Here is a 24839-nt window from a genome sequence, read left to right on the forward strand (position 1 = left end):
TAAAGCCCAAAATAGCACTCGTGAAGATAAGTTTTATACATTACCTACTAGCAATGCCCCGCGGTTTTACCAGCATTGCTCCGCTTCTATTGGTCTTAGCTAGGGCATGCAGAACCGAGTCCGGTTCCAAGCTTCTGAAACCCGGTTCCAAATCGAGCTCAGAACCGGGTAGAACCGGGTTACCCGGTTCTTTTATAATACCTCGGAAAAAAATACGAAATTAAACAAAAGTAACTGTAAAAGTACCTGATGGGGCTTTTATTTTACGCGGCTTGTGTCTTATTTTATTAAATTAATAAAGAAACAAAATTTCAATACTTCTCTTTATTTATCAGTCTTATAAAAGTACCTTGTTATCATAACTTAATCCTTATTCATTAACTGCAAATTGTAAAGCAAAAACCGGCCAAGTGCGAGTCGGACTCGCGCTCCGAGGGCTCCGAACAAACCTATTTTTGATAATGTTGTAACTTTAAAATTTATGTTTCTAGCAATTTTTCCTTTATCTGTGATATAAGACGTTACTTTTACCAAATTTAAAGGCTCTGTGTTCATGACAAGTACCCTGTATGATTTGAGTCCCATGCGAATGTCGAAATTTGCGAAAATTTTCAGCATTTACGGCTATATCTTTTGATGCGTTGGCTTGTGAGTTTGACTTTTTCACAGCATCAAGGGACCGAAGACTTGAGTACCTATTCGATATAAATTTCAGCTTGATACCAAAAAAAAAAAAAAACATGACTGGATCATTATATGGAACAGTAAAATCAACAGCTTTTCAAATTCACGACAAATCTAATATAATAAAAATATTTTAGTACTTAGCCTAATTTTTTTTTGTAATAAGTACACCCGTAGGAAACTTATAGCATCTAAGGTTAGACAACCAATCAGAGCCACGCTTGAGGCAGGGACCGAAAATTCGCGATGCACGTGTGTCTGACGTTGCCAGATAGAATAAATTTGTTAAAATAATGCAGCAAAATATAAATAATACTTTATATTTTAATATTTTGGTCGGAACCGGGAGAACCGGGTTTCATACTAATCAGACCCGGTTCTCAAGATCATCAAAAAACCCGGGTTTACCCGGTTTTTTCGGAACCGGGTAAACCCGGGTGCATGCCCTAGTCTTAGCATGACGATAATATATTATATAGCCTTCCTCGATATATGGACTATTTAACTGTGAAATATTTTTTTGTTCAAATTGGACCCTGAGATTAGCGCGTTCAAACAAACAAACTCTTCAGCTTTATAATATAAGTACAGATAATATTATAATACTATGATATAAGTATAGATTATAGATATATATTAAATGCTCCTCTTTACTCATGATATAATGTAATTTCAAGCACATACCTAATGGAAGTCATAAATAATCGGAAATATTTCAAGTGTTTTTCTCGTAAGCATGCATCAGATCACTGATGTATGTAAGTGTCGCTAGTTATCGCGTTTTATTGATGCGTGTCACGTTAACGAGTGGAATTAAATCTTTTCTAGTTTAAACGTATGTATAACTAGGTGTTTTGCTAATAGTGTGCTATGTATTATCTATAATTTGTTACATCCTGTGTAATAGCCAATAGGTACTAATGATATCCGACGTTGTTTCTGACCATCTTCTTCTTGGACTTAATGACTTAAAACATCCTAATCTTCACAATCGGCAGCATTGGGCAAGTAGAGGCAATCACGATAGTGTACAGAGCCAAAATGTCTATTATCGGCCTTCATTGTTGATGTATTCATAATCGCCGTAATGGCGGCAAACATCGTAGATCATTTGTTGGGCCAACGCGCTCTCGATTGTGAAGAGGGCCCATTAAAAATGACTATAAAACTTCGTCATAATATATTCAGTTTGTTGCATTTGCTACCCTATGACTCATTCTGTTATAACAATACGCACTAGACTTGTTAACCCTTTAGTAAAAATACCCGTTCATAATCCAAGTGCTTCACAGTAAGGATTCACAAATGAAAGTGAGGTGACTCAAACTCGTCTATTTTTAAACCTTATTTACATAAATGTCTATTGATTTTAGTCTGGGAAATGATAATTTCGGTAATCTGCTTAGGGCTGATTTTTCAATTCTTGGTTAAAATTTAATCAGTGAATAACTTATTAAACTACCATTTCAAAAATGTATTCTAATTACCTACATTTGAGAGTTTACAGGTGACATTTTAATATTATCGTGTAATAATTTATTGGACGGATAAGTTTTAACTTTTCCATAGTTAAGTATCACGGTCTTATGATATATTTTTACTTCTATCTTTCGTTATAGTTATTTAAAACTCTCGATAGTTATAATTCATAACATGGTTGCATTGTTGCATCGAATAGATTCCGACTATGGTTTCAATATCTATCGGCTATGGTTTGTGCAATCCATAGTCACATTTATGATCATCATCAACTCTCTTGACGCACTCGCATGTTGAAAATCAATGTGCTATAACTTTATTTAATTTATTTATTTAAATTAATAACTTAATTTTTTTTAGTTCTTCACATAAATTAGCCTCTAGTATCATAATATTAGAACGCACGCTCTTTTGCGGGCATATCATATCCATCATCATCATTAACCTTTGTTCCCACTATATAATAGGGACACGGGCCTTCTATGAGTATACAGGCCATAAGCTAGCACGATGGCCAAGTGCGGGTTGGCAGATGTCGCATGTCTTCGAACGCTTGGATGAATTATCTCTTGTAGATTCAATTTAGTGATGCAACGAATACGAATACGAATATTCGGCGAATATAAGAATATTTAAAAACGAATATTTTTGTACGCAACTCCACTACAGATTTAAAAATCGCGCGTAAAAATATGACGTGTGTAGAGGGCGGAAGCCCTTAACCGCAACGACCGACTGCTGATCCTTTTTTCTTTTTTCAAATTCAAATTCAAATTATATTTATTTGCAAGAATGTAAAAAACCACCGCCTAAAACCAGAAAATCTACGAATTTTGTTTTTTTAATAAAAATTTGACTATTGTAAATTTTAATTATTAGAAGAGTAAACATTCATTAAATAAATAAGTCTTTTATTACCAAGGCGAAATATTCGTATTCGTATTCGCCGAATATAGTAGGTTTGATATTCGTATTCGTATTCGTATTCGTAAAAGTAGTTTTCGTTGCATCACTAATTCAATTGCAATATCAGATTCATTGTCTTTAAAGAAGATAAACTTGGTGTTTTCTAGTGTTTGATTTTACTCGAGTATTATACATTTAGAAATTAAAGACTTTTTAACGGATTTTAAATGCGATTTAATCACGTCTCCCCGTGACCACGCTCGCTGTAAAGTGTTCGAAACGTCGAGAAAATAATATAATGATTAAATCGCGTTTAAAATCCGTTAAAAAGTCTTTATTTTCTAAAAGATAAACTTACATCACTTAAATAAAAGAACTTGGTATTAAACGATGAAGCGGTAAATTAAATGCAAAATTATGAAGGTTTTTATTGAATTTGATTGCATAATTTTCAATTAATTTATGTGAATAATTAACTTTATGGATCAAAATGTGGATAGCGATAAATTTGATGTCGGTATTCGGTAATGCGTTTTTTATGCGTGTTAAAGTAATCGTCGTACTTTTGCTTGTCCTTTTTACATATTTGTCCATTATAATTAGGTATTGGAATGCTATTGTTTCGCGTAGTCGCAAAAGTTAGTCTGTGCAAGCCTAATTTTTTTTTCTGACAAAGTTCGAAATTCGAATCATGATCATGATCCAATGTCGTTTTCATATTCATATATTTATAATCATTCTATGCTATTAAAATATAAACTAAAGAAAGCATCTGTTCCAGTTAGAACGAACAATAATGGTGCGTCCACACTCACGATGAAACCGTTTGCGGGGCAGGGCGTCAATGGCTTCGTTATGATGTACATGGCGAAATGGAAGCGCGCCGCCGTACTGCTGCTGCTCATATGGATATTCGTGACGTACCTCGTTATATCGCCGTTGAGGTATGTTTTAAGTATTGTTCAACTAGCTTTCCGCCCGCTGCTTTGCTCGCGTTTTGAAAGAAAAAACCGGATAGTTCCCGTTCCCGTGGGAGTTCCGGGATGAAACCTATCCTATGTGTTAATCCAAGTTACCCTCTATATGTGTGCTAAATTTCATTGTTATCGGTTCATTAGTATTTGCGTGAAAGACTAATTAACACACACACATCCTCACAAACTTTCGCATTTATAATATTAATAGGAAATGTATCTTTTTATCTTTTTCTCCATAATTTGAATAAAAATAGTTTGGAAAATCCAAAAGTGCACGCCTCATAATCTCATCCTTTACAATAAAATTGATTATTTATAAAGAGTACACTATAAATATAAAAAAGAAATAAAATAAAACAGTTGGAAAAGTAAAGAAAGCGGTACCGTAATAATTGAGCTATTTTTCTTGTGGCCCCACCTAGATGTGAAACTGCGCAGGTTTAAGGGACTGACTACCAACTTATTTTTTTAAACCTTGGCTTATAGTATAAAGAATCGAGTTTATAATGGTGAATTTTGAGTACACTATAAATATAAAAAACAAAATAAAGAATATATTTAAGTTATGGTTATAAAAAAAAAATAATGGAGAACAGTCGATTTTTTTTTTGTTTATTTAATAACAATTAAACCACATCGAATCAGACCCTGAAAAATGAAAGCGTTCTATTCCTGAGCATACTCAAGCGTAAGAGAAAAAAAAGACTCGATTAGTAAAGTATTTCGGTCGCTATCGTGTTAACAAGAAAATCCTCCGCACATACAGACACACGGACGTCCAAGACATAACTTTTTTAAACTGTTTTTTAACTAGTTTAAATAACAAAAATGACATCAAAAATATCATGAATGTTAAAAATAGTGTTTTTTCTTAATATGTGTGTGTATGTATTATCTTACAAGTGCAATGTATGATACATAAATACATTTTAAGTTTGAAAAATCAGATGTTTTGCGCGAAGTGCCAGTAGTACCCACCTCAACGCTTCGCTTATGAGGCGTGCAATACTTTATTTCGAGACTAATTGCTTGCATTTTGTTTTATTTAGTATTTCGCTGCAACCCTTTACAAAACCTATGTACTTTACATACCGTTAATTTTTCGTAGAAATGTTTTATGCGGGTACTTATTGTTTATTCAATAGATCGCCAGTTCATCTAGTTTTAATAAGCTGTATTGTAACTAATTGGCCCTAATATTTATGTATGTACCTATTAATGAGAACTCCGTAAAAATGCCATAACCTTAACAATAGATGATTAAATTTTATGAATTCCAATTACATACAGACTATAAAAATACATAATGCATGTTTGATAAAAACAAGTTTTAGGTACGTACTTATATATTATGTAGGTATATTATGTACTAGCTTCCGCCCGCGACTCCGTCCGCGCGGATGTCGGTCTTCGCGTGGATGGTTTATTTATCCATTTTGAGTACCTCTGACAATAACATCTTATAAATATCTATTGGACCCAATTCCCAAATACGGCTAGGCCTATAATAATACGCAAAGTGTGTTCGCGGTTCTACGGAACAACGTCTATGGATAAAACTGAAAAATTAAGATTATATTTTTTCTACGTATTTTTCCAGGATAAAAAGTATCCTATTTTACGCCCAGGATAATAAGGTATAATTATACCAAGTTTCATCGAAATCGAACTGCTAGTTTTCACGTGATGCCTTCACATACAGACAGACAGACAGACAGACAGACAGACAGACAGACAAAAATTTTTTTAATCACATATTTGGGTTTGGTATCGATCCAGTAACACCCCCTGCTATTTATTTTTTCAATATTTTCAATGTACAGAATTGACCCTTCTACAGATTTATTATATTAGGTATGTATAGATGTAGCTGTAGAGAAGTTTTATGCTTATTCCAATGGTAAATTATTTCCTATTCAAACCCACATTCAAATTGTTGCGATAAATATGAATGTTATAAATTATAATGTACTAGCGGTCCGCCCCGGCTTCGCCCGTGGTACCTACATGTTTAAACTATCCTATCTCTCAAGTTGGAATTTGGATCGAACTGCACATGGTGTGCGAATTTTATTATAATCGGTTAAGTGGTTTAGGAGTCCATTGAGGACAAACATTGTGACACGAGATTTATATTATATATATTATTAAGATAAGATTAACAACCGTAAACATTTTGTATACATAGTCTATACGATTCTTATACCTATTATACAAACTATACTATTTTTTTATGTGAAATTAATTGATTTCATTTTTTAATTATGCTTCAGTCGCGATTTGCCTTGCATTTATTTGATTTTTTGTGGCATTCGTGGTTTTCCTCTTGTAACTTTTTTTTTATAAAACAAGTCCCGTTTAATCAAGGAGTAGGTAAAAGTGTACCGAAATATATAATGTAAAATGATTATGAAGTTATAATACATTTAAGTTTCTAGACGTTATTCAAACAATATTTTATTAAAATCTTAATATTTTTTGGTATCTACAGTTTAGTCATAAGCTAAAGTAAAGCTAGGGCAAAACGAGTAAATGTTTTCTTTAATATATATTTACTATCGCTTGCGTTGAAAGTATTGCACCTGTCTTGAAATACAATACATCCAATTAAGTATATTATTTTGCGAGACCTTGTATATCTTTGTTTAACTTGTAATTGATATGTTATATTATATTCAAACAAGTAATTATTATCTTTTTCAAAGAATGAAATAACCATTTATTTCAACACACATTTTGTTTAAAAAGCTGTTTTAAATTTATTATGTTGGTAGTACTTGATAGATTTAAAAAAAGAAACACACCAAAGGTCCGCCATTTTGAATTTATATGCCCACTGTCACTCACAATTAAAATCTAATGACACCTCACACGTTAAAATCCATCAAACCCCTTACCACGGTAAACAGATACCACAGTAAACATAATAGCAGATACTAACAGTACAGATACTCCCTATATATACTGTGCCTTTTCGCTAAAGATGAGTTTGACGAAAAATATACATTTATCTACACTAATATTATAAAGAGGAAAACTTTGTTTGTTTGTTTGTTTGATTGTAATGAATAGGCTCATAAACTACTGGACCGATTTTGATGAAATTTGGCACAGACAATCTTTAGACCCTGAGAAAGAACATAGGCTACCTTTTATTGCGAAATATGTACCACGGGCGAAGCAAGGGCGGACCGCTAGTTATTTATACCCGTAAAGTTTCACCTGTCGATTATAAGTATGTATAGCTGTATCAATTACCTATAACTACTTAGTTTACTAGGTAACGACCAGGTGAACGTACTGTCCACATCTGCCAGTTTTAGGCATTTACAACTCGTTTTACCATCCTCAAATGGAAATTTTGGTATTTAATAATTGTACGTGTAAAGGTTTTATATACTGTCAGTTTTATGAACTAGACGTGTTGTTGTAAAGTTCTTGTAAAGTAAAGTTCAATAACATAATATCTTAGTTGTCGCAAAACTTATAATGATAAATGCAAATACAGTCTTTAGAGTGACACAAATCGTGCCAAAACTTGCACTACATTACATACTATAAAGTATATAGTCGGTAGTTAGATCCATACTAATATCATAAATGCGAAAGTAACTCTGTCTGTCTGTCTGTTACTCAATCACGCCTAAACTACTGAACCAATTTGCATGAAATTTGGTATGGAGATATTTTGATACCCGAGAAAGGACATAGGCTAACTTTTTATTGCGAGATATGTACCACGGGTGAAGCCGGGGCGGACCACTAGTACCTACACTATACATTTCTCTAGTACCTATAACCAAACGGTATCTAAATACATATTAAATACTTATTTTTAAAACCAAAGCTTTATTTTTGGTTGTTAATTAATGAAGACCGATTAACTCAGCGGTCACGGTGGTCAATGCGGCTATTCATTAAAATACGTCGGGTTATATGCTAAAATGCTGCTCAAATTAGTTTTCAAATTCATATCTTTCAGTGGATAGTGTCTTTATAGGTAAAACAAACTTTTTTAACAATACCTTATTTAATTAACAGCCATTTCAGCTATCGGCAACATCAAAGCATTTTGTTATTTCGAAATGAACAATTTGTATTTTAATTATAATTGCGCATAGAGTTTTGCGTTGAAACGAAGGTGGCGGTGCGTAAAATTAATTATATTCCTGAACATAGCCAGCGTAACTGGCGAATAAATTTTTTGATTATTTGCTTTATGCGAATACGAGACTAGTTTACTTTCATTTCTCGAATAAAAATTGCCCATAATATTTTACTGCTGCGATCACGTTCTGGTTATGGTAAAGGTTATATTCGAATTTGGTAACATAGTAATTACATATTTGTTTGCGTTCATAAACTTTCATTTTGTAAAATATAAAAAATTAACTATTTCTATAAACTAAATATTTAACTCTACTATTCTAATTTAAAATTACACAATTACCAAGTTAAACTTTATCAAAGCATTCTTCTTACCTATTATTAGGTGTAAAACTTCGCAAAATCTAGAAGACCTTTATAAAGGTGCTATCTTTGCTAGGTCGTCGTACTATTTTAATGATTCCGCCTGTCGTAATCTTATTAAAGAGGAATTTTGTTTATCAGATGCGACGGGAGTACAGAGGAAGTGTCGGAATTCCAAGACAGATTGAAGACTGTGTCAATGCAGTTGGAATCTCTTAAACAACAGCACAATAAACTGATCGCACAGATTAAAAAGTCTTCTGGGTAAGTGTGGATGGTGGATGAATTATAAGAGATCTTGCAAAAAGTAACTTTGTACATAGGTATGCGATGTCCAAGCAAACTGACAGAGGATTGGTTTGGTGTAGATACAGAAGTAAAAATATCTCTTTTATAATGTATGTTCAAATCCTATATTGATAGACTATTAGTTAATTAATAAGATATTATAAAAAAAATCCTAGGCGAGAATGTCCCGACGGAATGTTAACACATTCCAGATCCTCGCCTAGGATTTTTTTCCAACAATGTAGGATTTTAATAGCTTTATATTTTTTCCCATACAGCTTCTTTCTAATAAGGTTCTCAAATCTATAAGTGTATTTATTAAGAAGTCATAAGTTCCACGCTTTTATTAATAGTCTCCTATTCTAGACTGAACGTAAATCTCAAAGACCTGGACACAGGATCGCTATTCGATTCAGTGGGAGGTCCGTCGGAGGAATATGAGAATCTCAGGAGAAGAATATTCTCGAACACGAAGGAAGTCTGGTACTTTCTCAACCATGAGCTGACGAAGGTTATGAAGGGAGACTATAAGGTGGAAAAGCTGCAGTCGATTTTGGACCAACTGGCGCATAGAAAAGGGTATGTTTTAGTTCTATTTAAATACTTATTGGATTTTGTTAGATAGATAGACTAGATTCTTTATGAAAATTTTCTTAGTTTTACGATAGCAAAAATTTTTTATGAGACGTTTAAAATAAAACATTTCGGGCAGGATTTCTTTTCTGGTTAGTTTTTATAGAGATCATATTTATAGGATGCCGATGATTCCAGAATAATGTTTCTAATAAAATAAACTAAATCTCATTGCTAGTATAACAATCAAATAAAGTTATATGCGTGTGCGCATTTCTTCGAAATTAATCAAAAAAAAATTCTGAACATTGACCTGACGTGTCATTTTTCTCGTCATAAACTACATCCTACCTTAATCTAAATTTATTATCAATGCGTGCGTTTTTCTTGTAATAAACTGTTTTAAATTCAAACAGATCGCTACTATCAGACCAGCAGAAACTTCCAGAATTAGACGGCTATCAAGACTGGAGGCTAGCCGAAGCGGCAAACGTCAGCGATTTGGTGCAAAGAAGACTCAAATACCTGCAGAATCCACCAGATTGCAGGGACGCCAGGAAAGTTATATGCAATTTGAATAAGGTAATTATTAAAAAAGTTGTAAGGATGAAAAAATATAACAGTATTTTTAAGAGATTTTCTGTTATACCACTACCAGGGAAGGCGGCATTTTATATTATTCGATAGCTAAGCATGTTCTGACAGGAAATAGTGACAACTATATTGAAAACTATTCATCTACAAAAATATTAAACCAAAAGTTACGTCTAACATCATAGTATTCTGAAAAAGCCAAACCAACTTGTAAATACAAAAATAGCAATATAGATTTACTCGTAAAGTTATTTCGAGTGTTATCGGCGTGTGATAATTGACGCTTAAGGGGGATTATGGCCGATAACAGGCTATTTTAATGGCGGTTCTGATTGAAATGCGCTCTTGTGTGATTTATTGTCTTTTATTAACTGATATTGTGGATTTTTACGGTGTATATTACGATATTTTTTGGATGTTTGGTTATATTTACGTGACATTGACGTGACGGTATTGCCATGATGCCACCTTGAAATTTTACTATCAACGCGCCTAAAGAAGTTTCACTTCAAAAAATGGAACGAATTTGGGTAGTTTATTAACAGTTGTAATAGGTACAAATTTAAAAGCAAACATCATTTTTAACGGTTAAAATATAGTTTAAGGTGAGTCGGGGTAAGACCGGACGGATTTTAGACGAATTGAAATAATCTAGCAAAAGCCCGATTTTCTCAGCACTAGTTCAAGATTTACTACTTAAAACTGATATAAATGACAATTCATTTAGCATCGCTTTGCTCTACAATAAGTTTATTCTTATAAACTCAACAGTTTCTGATTTTAAGGCGTTTAAAAACAACACTTACTTTTTTTATGACTATGGTAAAAAAGTACTCTTCAGGGTAAGTTCGGACATGCTTTTAAATGCACTTCTATTGAATATAGCATAAGGTCGATAAAAAAAATATATCCGATCTTTTACGCTCTAAAATGATTTTTTGACGATTTTTTTTTAAATCCACTTTACAGGCGCGCGGCTCGTCGGAGCCACGCCCAGAACCTGAAGGTCTATGCAAAACAAAATGAAGTCGTACAGAATTTTGCCCCCGTAAATAAATATGCTCATATTCGCCGAATTTTTGATGTTTACGTTCTTACCCCATGTCCGGACTTACCCGTACTCACTATAATTAAAATGCATTCAAACTAAATCAGTGTCTAATTTTATATCGGAATGTGTTGAAATAACGATCCATTATAATGACGGATGTTGTTTTAACCCATTTTCATTTAGGATGCTTTTATGTGACATTCTTAAAATAGAGCGATTTAATAGTTTTGATAGTTATCAAAATGTGTTAAATATGTTTGTTTTGAAACGGGAAATGGTTATAGGTCTACCAGAATCTGATGGCATATTTATATTTAAGAAATAAAAGATTTTCATGTGGCAACTTATTTGACAACTATCAAATTGGTTGTCAAATTATTTGTCTTTTTTGCAGTTGATGAATAATTTTTAGGATTTTGTCTAAAAAATCTTCGAAAATGTCGAAAAAGCCGCTGCGATCACAAGCAAGAGGTGTTGTTTATAATGTGTATAGGAAAACATTCGATGATAAAGGGTCAAACACATCACAATTTTCAATTTTGAAGATTTTATTGGTAAATTGGACTTACCCGTTTTGATACTTTAAATTAAAAAAAGATTATATGTAGGTAACTATAATATTGTTTATTGATTAGAATATAATTTTATGAAAACTTATTACAGGAGTTTCCAATACGGCTATTCGTCAAGTCCAAGCTGTCCAAGTCAATTTTATAATGTGTGTATCTGTTAAGACTTTAAAATAAACATAGTTTTATTTTATTTTTGTTTTATTTTATAAAAAATTATAAGCAGTTTTGATCTACATTATCATTATATCGATATTTTCACATGACATACTGGTAATGAATATACAAATATAGGTATGTGTAAATAATAATATGTATGTATTACCTGTATAAAAGTAATATGTATAATTGTATATTAGGTATTTATGTAAGTATGTACCTACATAATATTAAGTGGATATCTCATTATTAAGTATAGTATTGCAGTCCACTTAAATGATATTGAGGACAAAATAAAAAATAAGCAGTATCAAGATCGTTCAGTCCATTTTCCCTAGGGTTGCACACTCAAAATTTTGATTTCCCTAATTGCCATCAGATTCTGGTTTACCTATATGTTTATTTATATAAGAGTAGTAAAATATAATAGAACAGTATAAATTCGGAATAGTAAAGTAAATATTTACTCATATAAATAACGGCAAGAGTATAAAATTCAAAACTGTCACTCATATTGTTAGATAAAGCTAATATGGTATGTTCTTCTTTCACACAGTAACGCATCAACACACTTAGGCGGCTTAGTCAATAAAAGTATATTCTTTAAAATAACAAGCTTTCTTTGACCAAGTTCGACGGACCTTGCGGAAACTAGACTAAATTTTTTACATTAAAACAATACAATTTTTTTTTGCTTGACTTACCCAAAAAATTTGTAGGAAGGCTTTTCTGTTAAAAGATGTATTTACCATGGTAAATCGATTTGTTCGTTGTTATGAATAAATAATTCATATTAATGTTATTCACAACTAACTAACTAACAATGTTATCGATCTGTGAAACAGATGTGAAATGTATCAAATTTTAATGCCAGTATATTCTATATAACTATGATGTTATCATAGTTTTATACAAGTTTAGGGGCTTACCCTGAATTCTGTTGCTGTATGAAATAATAATAAATAATCATTTTTCAGAATGTTATTTTTACAGTTGGTTTGATATTGAAATAAATCTTTGCTAATATAATAAATCTGAAGAGTTTCAACAAGTTTATCTCCATATTTACTGTATCGAATTTAAAAATTATTTTTTTGTTGGATAATCCTTTTATCGAGGAATTCTATAGTATAACATTTTCATCACGGGTAAAACCCGGCGAGCACAACTAGTACATAAAATATGTATGGGTCGTTTACTTCAAAATTAGACAAAAAATAATCGCACTTGTATTTACATTATTTCGTGTGTGACAAAAATTGTTAAAGCACATTTATCTGATCTCGAGTGCAACGAACCGTGTGAAGATACTGCGGTCCCCGATTTTCCGAGGTATAATTAGTTTGACAAACAAACGTGCTAACATTTACACAATACATTCTAACGGTGAACTAGGTGTTAGTCGAAAATGTGCTTTCATGCAATAGAAATAAGGCTTAATTCGTAGTAATGACTGTTAACTTGTACATAATTTGGTGCTAATTCATTTTATTTGTATCAATTGTATAGAGATAATTTTGGATCCAGTTGTCACGTTGTGAATAAAAATATTTGTCTTCACACACAGTGTGTTGATTAATTAATTATAAACTATAGATTTCAAACTAATACTGAACTGTTTGGCTTTTTTGTTTAAGATTCGATACGGAAAATGTTTCATGTATGTTTTTATTAATGAATTCTTATATTTTTTTCCTATTTTAGTAGAAATAATCCAGCTCAGACAAAAATAAAAATATCCAATGTTGTCAAAAATATATTCTGCTATTTTCTATTGGTGACAACGATCATGAAAATTGATCTTGCCCTCTTAAGTTATAATCGGTTTAACTAACTTTATACTATAAAACAAGAAGATACAGCTTATCTCAACTCACTAAGTCATTATACTGTAATGTTATCAATGGACGAGCACTTGACCCCTTCATATGCTTATAGTAACACGTGGTTTTATTGTATTGTGGGAAATGCTCTTGTTTTTTTATAATAAATCAATGTCCGGAACACGAGTTTTAATGTATATTGTAGGTAACTATCATGTTTCTCAAAATAAATCGATATTCAGATAGGTAGGTAATACTAGAGTTTGATATTTTTAATTATCAGATAAACTCTCTTTACTTCTCTACACTCAAAGGCCACGGAAGTAATAAAATACAAAATTGCATGATGGTTAAAAGAGATGTGGGCAATAGAGTTAGATCAACTTAAGCATGATGCCGATTAAAAAAATTACCGTAGGCAGAATTACAGTAGAGTGAAATGAAAAAAAAAAAAAATATCCGTTGTCCACCGATATAATCAGTTTTTTAAATTTTACTTGTATCAGGGCGGTCAGTTAATTGTAAGAAATCTTTATGTTCAGAATGATCTTTATAATTATATCAATAAACTTTTACATTGAAAAATAACCTTATTCTTTCTATTTTACTTCCAGGGCTGCGGTTTCGGCTGCCAACTCCACCACATAGTCTATTGCCTTATATTCGCATACGCAACTGAGAGGACACTAATACTCAACTCGAAGGGGTGGAGATACAACACGAAGGGGTGGGAGTACGTGTTCCACCCTATTTCTGATAGTTGTGTGTCCGCGTATGATGACAAGGTTGTACAGTGGCCGGGTGAGTTTATACAGGATGCTTTTAATTTTGGGAGATATTATAGGATGATTGTTTAAAGTGAGGTTGGTTCTTGTCTGCAAGAATACTGCCATAAATTCGCATAGGATTCCAAAGGGTGGAGATACAACATTAAGGGGTGGGAGTACGTGTTCCACCCCATGTCTGATAGTTGTGTTAATACAGGGTGATTTTTTTTCATTATTTTTTGGTAGAAATGATATCCTCAACTCCAAGATTGTGCAGTAGCCGGGTGAGTTTATGCAGGGTGCATCTTTTTTCTTTTTTTTGTTAGAAATTGTAGGGTGTGTTCAAAGTGAGGTTGGTTCTTGTCTGTGATTATATAAGGTGTTTTATTTTTTAATTATTGTTTGGTAGAAATTATAGGGTTCCAAAATGAGTAGAAAAAGTACTCAAAGTTATGATAGAAAGCGAAAAGCAATCGAGTAGATTTCTGTTAACTTAAATAAATCAAAGCTAGCCAAAGTCTGGAAGTCTACAAAAAACATTAAATAAGATCTGCTTTGCCACGCTTCAATTAATAATGTTTGGGAACAGAATATAGGACATTTAGGTAATATGGCTAATAACTATAAAGGACTTTTTGTGATTAATGTAACTAAATATCCTATTTGTTTTCAGCGGCATATGATCCAAAAGTGGTATCTCTACCGTTCATCGACTCCATCTCGCAGAAACCAAAGTTCCTGCCGCTCGCCATACCCTCGGATCTAGCACACCGGTATGGTAATAACTGTTTATATTATCTAGAATTAACATGTTTTAATTTAAAAGAGATTTTTGGAATAAACTTGTTTGGGTTTTACTAGATTTTCCAGCATATAAAAGAAATTCATTGCAGATTGCATTACTTTAATGAATGAATGTTTTACAATGAATGTTTCTTGTCCTTTTTTCAGTATAATTGTTAGAAACAGTCAAAATATTATTATTTTCATCATTAATTAAGTTTCTACTTTAAAAAGTCTTAGCTTATTTAGTCAGTATCTTTTTTGCAAAAGGAGAATGCCCATTTTTGGTACTGGTTTTTCTCATGCATCAAGACAACAATACTATTAAAAAAAATCTCGGCAATTTAGAGGCCTTCTTACCATAGGAAAATATATTTTGAACAGGGAATGTTTTGTAAAATCTAATAAGACATGTAATTGTTTAGATCCGTTATTATAGATTTAGTGTCCATTACCGTTTACATTTTTGGTACAGGTTTTTTCTCATGCATCAAGATAAAAATACTATTAAAAAAAATCTCGGCAATTTAGAGACCTTCTCACTATCGGAAAATATATTTTGATCAGGGAATGTTTTGTAAAATCTAATAAGATATGTAATTGTTTAGATCCGTTACCATAGATTTAGTATCCATTACCGGTTACCATGGTAACCAAGCTATTATGACATTTACTATGGTAAATAGCTAAATGTATTAATATCGATTATTGTTTTCATTGAATTACAAAAAAATCAATTAACATAAAATCACTCTGTAAGGTATTGTTTATACACTGTAGGTTGTTTTAACATAGATAGTGAAGTAAAATAATATAAATATATATAAAAAAATATTATTATGACATAGCTTGGTAGGTGACCAGTTATTTCTTATTTGTTTCTTTCTTCGAATATGTAGTGAAAAAATGATTCAAACAACAACAACAATATGTAAACCGAATAAAAACTCTATTGGCATTTTTTAAATATATATTTAGGTTTTCTTGAAATCCGTCCCGGAAGATTTCAGGTGCCTACCTACACTAGCCGATGAACGGATAGACTTTGTCTGAAAGCTCTACGCATAGATTAAATATGTTAAACGAAAAATAACCTTCGGACGATAAAATACTACCTAAATCACACATAAACCTAACTAAATCGGGTTTATTTAAGTTTTGAGGTTAATTCACATTTTTCTCAATATCTTGAAAACCCCTGTTTTTATCACAATAAAATCAATTGGTAAAAATCTTTTGAATATCGAAGAACCCTCCAAAACTACTCTGGCATTGACGCAACACTATACTGTGGTCCATACTTTCATGGGCATTCTCCTTTATGCAACAAATAGTTTTTGAAGTTAAACTTCTTTATCGGGGTTGGAAAAAAATTTTGTGTAACATTTTTTCGTTACGCGTGACATTTTTCCGTTACGCGCCATCCTTTTCTCATCCCTACCACGCGTGATTCGACGTATTTCTGTAAAGTTGCATATTGTAAATTATTTTTTGAAAAATAAGGTCATAACTGACTAAAAATAATAATATAAATAACGAAAATTCCAGGATAGTACGTTTCAACGGTGACCCAGCGTCATGGTGGATCGGACAAATGCTCAAATATATACTCAAGCCGCGGCCCGCCATGCAAAAGGCAATCAATGAAACAATATCCAAAATGCACTTTAAAAGGCCAATTGTGGGGTATGTATTGAAATAATTTAAATTTCACTTCTATACTTAATAGCAACTAGATAATAATTTATGTCGTGGCTTTATCGTAGATTTGCTCATTTCATGAAATTATTGATCATTTCGTGAAATGGTCGCATTTCATGAAATGGCATGTCTATTGGCAACTTCATGATGTGGTTTGAACAGATCAATGATAAGAAATCGTTTCTCGATATGGCCAACTTAACGCGCGGTGTTTTCATGAATTGATCAAAATTATTTGATCATATCGTCATCATTCGACTTTATTTCATCCCAATAAGATTTTATTTGGTTTTTATTTGGATTTGGTTGCAAAAAAAATATTACTTTTGTTATGTTTTTAATATTTACACTAAGAATTAAATAACAGATTTAAATTCGTTTTAATTTGGAAATGTGTGTCAATATTCAAGCTGTCATAAACCATTATCTGAATTTTATATAATTTACGTACCTATATTCTAAAATGATGAAATACTTATGTTTTATTTTATTTATATTAATTTTTTCACAGAGTACACATACGTCGCACAGACAAAGTGGGCACAGAGGCGGCGTTCCACAGTATAGACGAATATATGGTGCACGTCAAGGATTATTATGACCAGTTAGAGATTACACAAACTGTAGACGCTAGGAGAGTATATTTAGCCAGTGATGACGCTAATGTGAGTATATTTTCCATAAAATTTGGTTTTAAAATATGTCTCCCTATAGAGATAAATAGAGGAGAGAGATAGAGAGAAGAGAGTGAGAAGAGAGAGAGAGAAGAGAGAGAAAAGAGAGAGAGAAGAGAGAGAAGAGGGAGAGAAGAGGGGGAGAAGAGAGAGAAGAGATAAATAGAGAAGAGAGATAGAGAGCAGAAGAGAATGAGAAGAGAGAGAGAAGAGAGAGAATAGAGAGAATAGAGAGAAGAGAGAAGAGAGTGAAGATAAAGAAGATATAGAGAAGAGAGAAGAGAGAGAAGATGGAGAGAGAAGTGAGGAGAGAGGAGAGAGAGCAGAGAGATAAGAGAGAAAAGCGAGGAGAGAGAGAAGAGAGAGGGAGAAGAGAGAGAAGAGAGAAGATGGAGAGAGAGGAGAGAGAGGAGAGAGATGAGAGAGAGGTGAGGAGAGAGAGGAGAGAGAGAAGAGAGAGAATAGAGAGAAGAGAGAGAAGATAAAGAAGATAAAGAGAAGAGAGAGAAGATGGAGAGAAAGGAGAGAGAAGTGAGGAGAGAGGAGAGAGAGCAGAGGGATAAGAGAGAAAAGTGAGGAGAGACAGAGAAGATGGAGAGATAAGAGAGAGGAAAAGAGAGAACAGAGAGAAAAGAGAGAGAGAGGGAAGAGAGAGAGGGAAGAGAGAGAGAAGAGAGAGAAGAGACAGAAGAGATAGAAGAGAGAAGAGAGATGAAAAGAGAGAAGAGAGAGAGAATATGGAGAGACAATAGAGAGGAAAAGAGAGAAAAGAGAGAGAGAAGAGACAGAAGAGATAAAGAAGAGAGAAGATATTATAAGAAGAGAGAGAAGAGATAATAGAAAGAGAGGAGAGAGAAGAGAGAGAAGGGAGAGAGAGGAGAGAAGTTTTAAGAGGTGTCAAGGGTCACCCGGATGGAACGAAGTTACTAAAATAGCTGATTTGCTTTCGATGAGAGAGAGAGAGAGAGAGATTTCTGTCGCAAAATGTGTCGTTATACTTTTCGTTAGAATTTTTTCCGTCTAGCCCCCTTTCACAACGCGCGATAAGGAACTTCGTTCCAATAAATTGATATTATTATTTTTGATATTGATTTGATAATATATTATTTCTCCTCCACAGGTGCTAGAAGACGCGCGCAAGAAGTACCCCGCGTACACGTTCCTCGGCGACGCGTCCATCGCCAAAACCGCAGCAACACACCGCCGCTACACGCCCGTGTCGCTCACCGGCCTGCTGGTGGACCTGCACCTGCTGGCCATGTGCGACCACATTGTGTGCACCTTCAGTAGCCAGGTGGGACATACATACACGCGCTACACGTGACCTAAACGTCACATGGCTGCGTGACGTTGTGACAGAGCGTGACGTTACGACGTGACGTTGTAGCGCTCGAGTGACTATAATGGCTTTACTGGTGACGTTACGACGTGACGTTGTAGCGCTCGAGTGACTATAATGGCTTTGGCAGACAGAGCGCGAACTTAGCGCGTCAGAGCATGAAGCGGCCGTCAAACAGAGCGCCAGCGCTAGCAGTACGCAACGCTGGCGCTCTAAGGCATAATGTTCCCGTACATTCTCAATACTTCTGATAATTTATAAAATGTAATTTATATAAAAACAATTCGACTGACCGGTTGGGTTCGATTCCCACCCAGGGAAAATATTTGCGTGACGAACATAGATGTTTGCTCTGTGTCTGTGTGGGTGTTAATAATTATAATAAATTATAGTATATTAATATAAGTATTTGTTTAAAATTAATTTATCACCCATCAGGTTTCCATTACATAAGCGAAAGCTTAGATCAGATCGTACCGTGTGTAAAAATGGTCCTGAAATATTTATTTATTAACCTTATCATCCAAACAGGTGGGTCGCGTAGCCTACGAGATGATGCAGACGAACCGTTTGGACGCGTCTCTCGCGTTCCAATCATTGGACGATATCTACTACTTCGGCGGGCAGAACGCGCACGACCGCCGCGCGCTGCTGCCGCACGTGCCTAGCGAGCCTAACGAGATTGCGTTGCAGGTGAGATAAATCATTTATATTTACAACTAGCTGTTGCCCGCAGCTTCGCTTGCGTGGAAAAGATAAATTTTCATGGTATAAGTTTTCATCCCCTATTTTACCCCTTTAGGGGATGAATTTTCTAAAATCCTTTCTTAGGGGACGCCTACGCTATGACATCTACCTGCATGCCAAATTTCAGCCCGATACGTCCAGTGGTTTGGGCTGTGCGTTGATAGATCACTATATCAGTCACCTTTGAGTTTTATATATATATAGATGAATAGGTATGAATTAATTGTTTTATTTGATACTTTATTGTGTATTTGCATGATAATAAATTGGCGATTTTGACTGGAAAAATAAAATTTGTGATAAAATCTGTAAATATTTTTAACCAAGTTTCTGGCAAATAAATACTCTGTTAAAGAATAATAAATACCTTAAGGGCACTTACGCACTAGCGGTAGTGCGTAAGGGCACTATAGTAGAGCCATTTTAATAGGCAACATTTGACAGTTCAACAAAATTCAACAACGTAACCTAGTAACGACGACATAGAATAACATGATATTTCGTTTTGTTAGAACTGCACATTTGCTTAACTTTTTTCAATTATGATTACATATTTATAATAATAATGACCGATACAAGTAATTTTAAGATTTCATTTTACTGATAAACCATACTAAACATATTAAACAATTTCTGAATTGAAGAACTGACGTCGCTACAATTTTGTGTCAATAAACCTTTTTTCTTTTTAAATACCAGAGACGTTACTCTAAAAATCGAAATCTGACATCTAGAATCGAATGCATTGATTACTTTTGAATAAAAATCATCATAAATTAATAAATTCGATTGACAAATGTTTCAAATCCGTATCGATTAATTCACTTTAATCGATGTTTTTAAGCAGGTTACCTCTCTTCGAAGATAAAATTGATAGACTTCAAATGTTGCCTATTAAATTGGCTCGACTATAAGTATGTTAATTACCTACCGCAGCAGGGCCCGCCGCGCGTCGTACGCGATAATGTATTGAATTAACGTGACTATTAAATTAAACAACATATCATTACTAAAATATTTAATTGCAAGAAGGTTCGCTTCATTCTCTCGCGCTTTTGCATTAGTATAACAATCTTATGTTCGAGCTTTTAAGGTTCATTTTCACATGACGTAATTGTTACTTTCCAGAGTCTATTGTTATTTTAAACAGTATCCTTTTATAGAAATATTTGTCTTCTACGTAGTAAGTATTTAGTAATTTAAATTAGTACTCATATTTATGAAATAACTAGCGGTCCGCCCCGGCTTCGCCCGTGGTACATATTTCGCAATAAAAAGTAGCCTATGTCCTTTCTCGGGTATCAAAATATCTCCATACCAAATTTCATGCAAATTGCTTCAGTAGTTTAGGCGTGATTGAGTAACAGACAGACAGACAGACAGAGTTACTTTCGCATTTATAATATTAATATGGATTGTTATACAGGAAGGTGATTTAATCGGTATAGCGGGCAATCACTGGAATGGATTCGGACGAGGGACCAATAAAAGAACTAATCAAGTGAGTTATACTTTCCTTATGCCTCCTCCACACTACTCGCGAAGTTCCTCGGCGAAGTACTCGGCCGAAGTTGACTGAAGTCCGCGGTGCTACACTACACACTCGTTCAACTTCGCGAGGAACGCATACGTTCATATTCAGAACGAACTTCAGGTAACTTCGTGCCCTTTGACTCGGGCGCAAAAACCGACAACAAACGGAAGTCGGCCGAGGCGAGGTAAAGTTGGACGAAGTAAGCCGAAGTGCCTCTCTACATTATTCTATTCGTCTAACCTCGTTCAACTTCGCGAGTAGTGTGGAGGAGGCATTATATTTTTTCATTTGGACTTAATATAATTCATAAATTCTTAAAATCAAATTTTTGTAAATATTAAAAACAATAATATTTTATATGAAGTCGGTTAAAAATATACAATCATTCATTGAAATTCTATTGCATCAACACCGTCTATTAAAAAATAGTAATACCATTTTATATATACCATAGTAGCACAGAACTATTTTGTAACATATTAAATGATTCAATAATTCTCTATTTTTTTTTTGTAAAATTGAAAGCAACCGTAATAAAAATTATAACATATTTATATGTTTGAATGAAGCAAAATAATATTTTGTATCTATATTTTCAGAACGGCCTAATCCCATGGTACAAAACAGCTGATCATTTAGTGCTCTACCCGTTCCCAGAGTACAAACAGGTAGACAAAGAACGACGGAACGACTTATAGGGAGATGTTCGTTAGTACAGTCGGCGATAAAAGTGCTTTTATTTTAAAATAATGTATTTATTATGAAACAATAATAATATGCAGTGAGATTATTTGATTATTTGTATAATCTGTATTTGCTTGGTATTTTTAATTCTATCGGTAATGTTTGTATCAATGTTTATTCTGTAATAATCAAAGAAAATAATATACTTTTGTATCTAGGAATCATATTTAAATGGTAAGTTTTATTAATGGAAAACATTTTAAACGCATTATAACGGATTTATAAATTTTAAATGGCTTGAAATTAACAGTAATTTGTATACGCACATCATTTTGGTATAAAATAAGTTTTAACCAACAAATGTACAGTTTTATACAGGTTCACTAGATAATTTAGCTTAAAAACATAAAATATAGTAAAGTATTTTGTCGCCGACTGTACATGTAGCCGATTAAACCCAACTTGTTGTTAATATTATAAAATATTGAATTTATTCGGATAAGACTTAGCTGTAATTGCTGCAAATAAAATAAGTAATTTTTGTTCATATGTTTGCAAAAAGCATTTAATGAAATTGTAATTTTTTTACAACGTGACGATGAATGTGATTTATAGGTGTATGTAGTTCATGTTGCCAGACACACGCTTTACCTTCAGAAAGTATCACATTTGAAATAATTTATGTTTTTTGATAATTCATGAGCACTATTTTGCTACCCAATGATATTATAAGTAAAAAGTTGTGTGTGTTTATGTTAGTAACCTAACATTAACTATGTCACCGATCGAATGGGTTGCTTGGAAGAAATTGCTTGTAGCAATAAAGCCGCCTTTTGACTAATTATGTTCTCTTATTAAGTAAAGTTTGTATTTTTTGTTTGTGTGCAATAAAGCTTATAAATTCGATCTTCAAACACGGCACTCTAACACGATTTAGACGTCAAAGCGAGATAGCATGATTCAACTATTGTAAGCGAAAAAGAGACAATTGAAGGAAAATTTTGCTAATTAGCCACATTTTGATCACTCATGGAGTGCTAATAATCTATCTAAACATTTTACTTGTAATATCATTGTTTTCTATCACAAAAAGTATCTTCTTTAACGAAAAATCTAACGATAATAATTTATCGTCACGATCTTTCTAATTACTTTTAGGTTCTAATGCAATTTTACATCAAGTACATTCAGTTTGAACACAATTTTAGTGTACTCTATGCTCATTATCTATGTAATTGCAATAAAGTAAATAAACAAACATACAAATATTATCTTTTACAATCATTTAGTTTTGTTTAATATAGCTTTAGGTAGTTAATCAATTCTAACATTTCCATTTAACATCTTAAACCGTGGAAAATGCACTTAAAATGGTTTATAAACGGCTTTAATGATTTCGATGTAGTTTAGTTTATTTGCAAAATATGGTCTCCATCAGCTATCTATATAGCAATAGGGTAAAAGCGGGATAGATGCCGCACTGGGATAGATGCCTCATTTTCAAAAAACCTAACTTCCAAAACTCGTGACTACGAATTAATAATTACAAGTGATAACTGCGTTAAAAACAACCGACTTCAAACTTGCACTTGCAAAATTTACAAATACCTACAGACAAAAATGCTCATACAATAAAAACTACTGGGCCTATCCGAATAAAATTTTTATGGGACCAATTCGACACCATCCCGCATCGAACAAAAAAAGAATCACGTAAATCGGTTCAGAAACCTCGGAGTAATCGGTGTACATACATAAAAAAAAAAAAAAAATACCCGCCGAATTGATAACCTCCTCCTTTTTTTGAAGTCGGTTAAAAATAGGAGCTGCTATCACCCCGCACCTCTGTTACGCATGAGCTGTTGTTTGGTGAAGACGTGTTATTATTATCTCCGCGGCGAACTTCACGAATACGTCAAATTTTGAAGGGTTAATATTTGCCTTTGCATAACTTTATAAGTATTAATAAATTTCATTATATTTCTTATTGTGTCAATACACTGGTTCATTAAGTATATATCTAAGTGTAAATAGTCGCTCTTTTATTTTTGTTTAATAAAAAAAAAACACTAGGGCAACTATCCTTATCAAAAAGTATAGTTGCCCTGCTTTTTCGAGGGATAGATGCCCTTAGGCACCCCTAAGGGCATCTATCCCTCAATAAATATATGTACATGTTATTATCGATAAACACACATGCCGTTTATATTTTTACCTGAGTGAATCAAAGGTTTTCTGTATGTTAACCGATTTTACTTGTTAAATTTGTTTTTTTTATTGTTATGTATACTTACTTATTAATGATTTGACCTTATACTGATTGTAGCAGAACCATGCCACGAAAATACAAAAGAAAAGAAGGAGTGCGACCGCGAGTAATCGAGTATATTCTTGAACAACACAACAACTAGAGTTAGTTATGTTTACAAGTTATTTGCTGGTTTATCATATAAATTTTATTTGATTTCGCGTTTAAATAGAGTATGTAAGGCATCTATCCTCCATAGTATTTTCATGGTGGGGCAAGTATCCGTATAGGTAGGCATCTATCCCCAAAAAAGGTGTTCTACAAAAATTGTTATTACACCCTATCTATAAATGATAGGATAAAAAATATACATAGTAATTCAAAACAGATAACTAACCTAGCTATATTCATGCAAAGTGTTCGTATAAGATTCATATTTTTTAAATTATGAGCATATTTCAAAAAGTGAGGCATCTATCCCGCTTTTACTCTATGTATTTTTTATAACAAATTCAATCTTTTAGATAAATTTGCGAAAACTATATTGCTATTTCATTCACACACAATCTTTTTTTCTCTTTCTTTTTGTTATATTATGACGTATTCATCGCTTTAAGACCAGTAAGTCGTTATTGCCTTATGTAGATTTAAATTAATGTTATATGTATTATGTTATTATTATTATGTATTTTTAGAGGATTTTCACATTTTCATAGCTAGTTTATAGATAGCTAGTTTATAGCTAGCTAGTTTATACATTTTCATAGTAGCTAATTTTTTTTGAATCAT

General features: G+C 33.1%; 1 protein-coding gene across 2 annotated transcripts in view; it reads left to right on the forward strand.

The window, feature by feature from the left end:
* LOC123697359 (alpha-(1,6)-fucosyltransferase) overlaps window positions 1–23163 on the forward strand; it is a 28647-nt gene extending 5484 nt beyond the window's left edge. Inside the window, exons 2-13 of one of the 2 annotated variants that reach the window (XM_045643845.1) lie at window positions 3851–4013; window positions 8658–8780; window positions 9171–9383; window positions 9794–9959; window positions 14188–14374; window positions 15014–15113; window positions 16672–16809; window positions 17336–17489; window positions 18619–18792; window positions 19369–19530; window positions 21011–21085; window positions 21718–23163. In XM_045643845.1, coding sequence (XP_045499801.1) covers window positions 3886–4013; window positions 8658–8780; window positions 9171–9383; window positions 9794–9959; window positions 14188–14374; window positions 15014–15113; window positions 16672–16809; window positions 17336–17489; window positions 18619–18792; window positions 19369–19530; window positions 21011–21085; window positions 21718–21816 — 1719 coding nt within the window. In that variant the 5' untranslated portion in view covers window positions 3851–3885 and the 3' untranslated portion in view covers window positions 21817–23163. The remainder of the gene's footprint in view (window positions 1–3850; window positions 4014–8657; window positions 8781–9170; window positions 9384–9793; window positions 9960–14187; window positions 14375–15013; window positions 15114–16671; window positions 16810–17335; window positions 17490–18618; window positions 18793–19368; window positions 19531–21010; window positions 21086–21717) is intronic. The other variant, XM_045643846.1, reaches the window with a different exon arrangement.
* Window positions 23164–24839: the final 1676 nt, after the last annotated feature.

The sequence above is a fragment of the Colias croceus genome, chromosome 14, assembly GCF_905220415.1.
Source record: "Colias croceus chromosome 14, ilColCroc2.1".
Classification (NCBI taxonomy): Eukaryota; Metazoa; Arthropoda; class Insecta; order Lepidoptera; family Pieridae; genus Colias; species Colias croceus.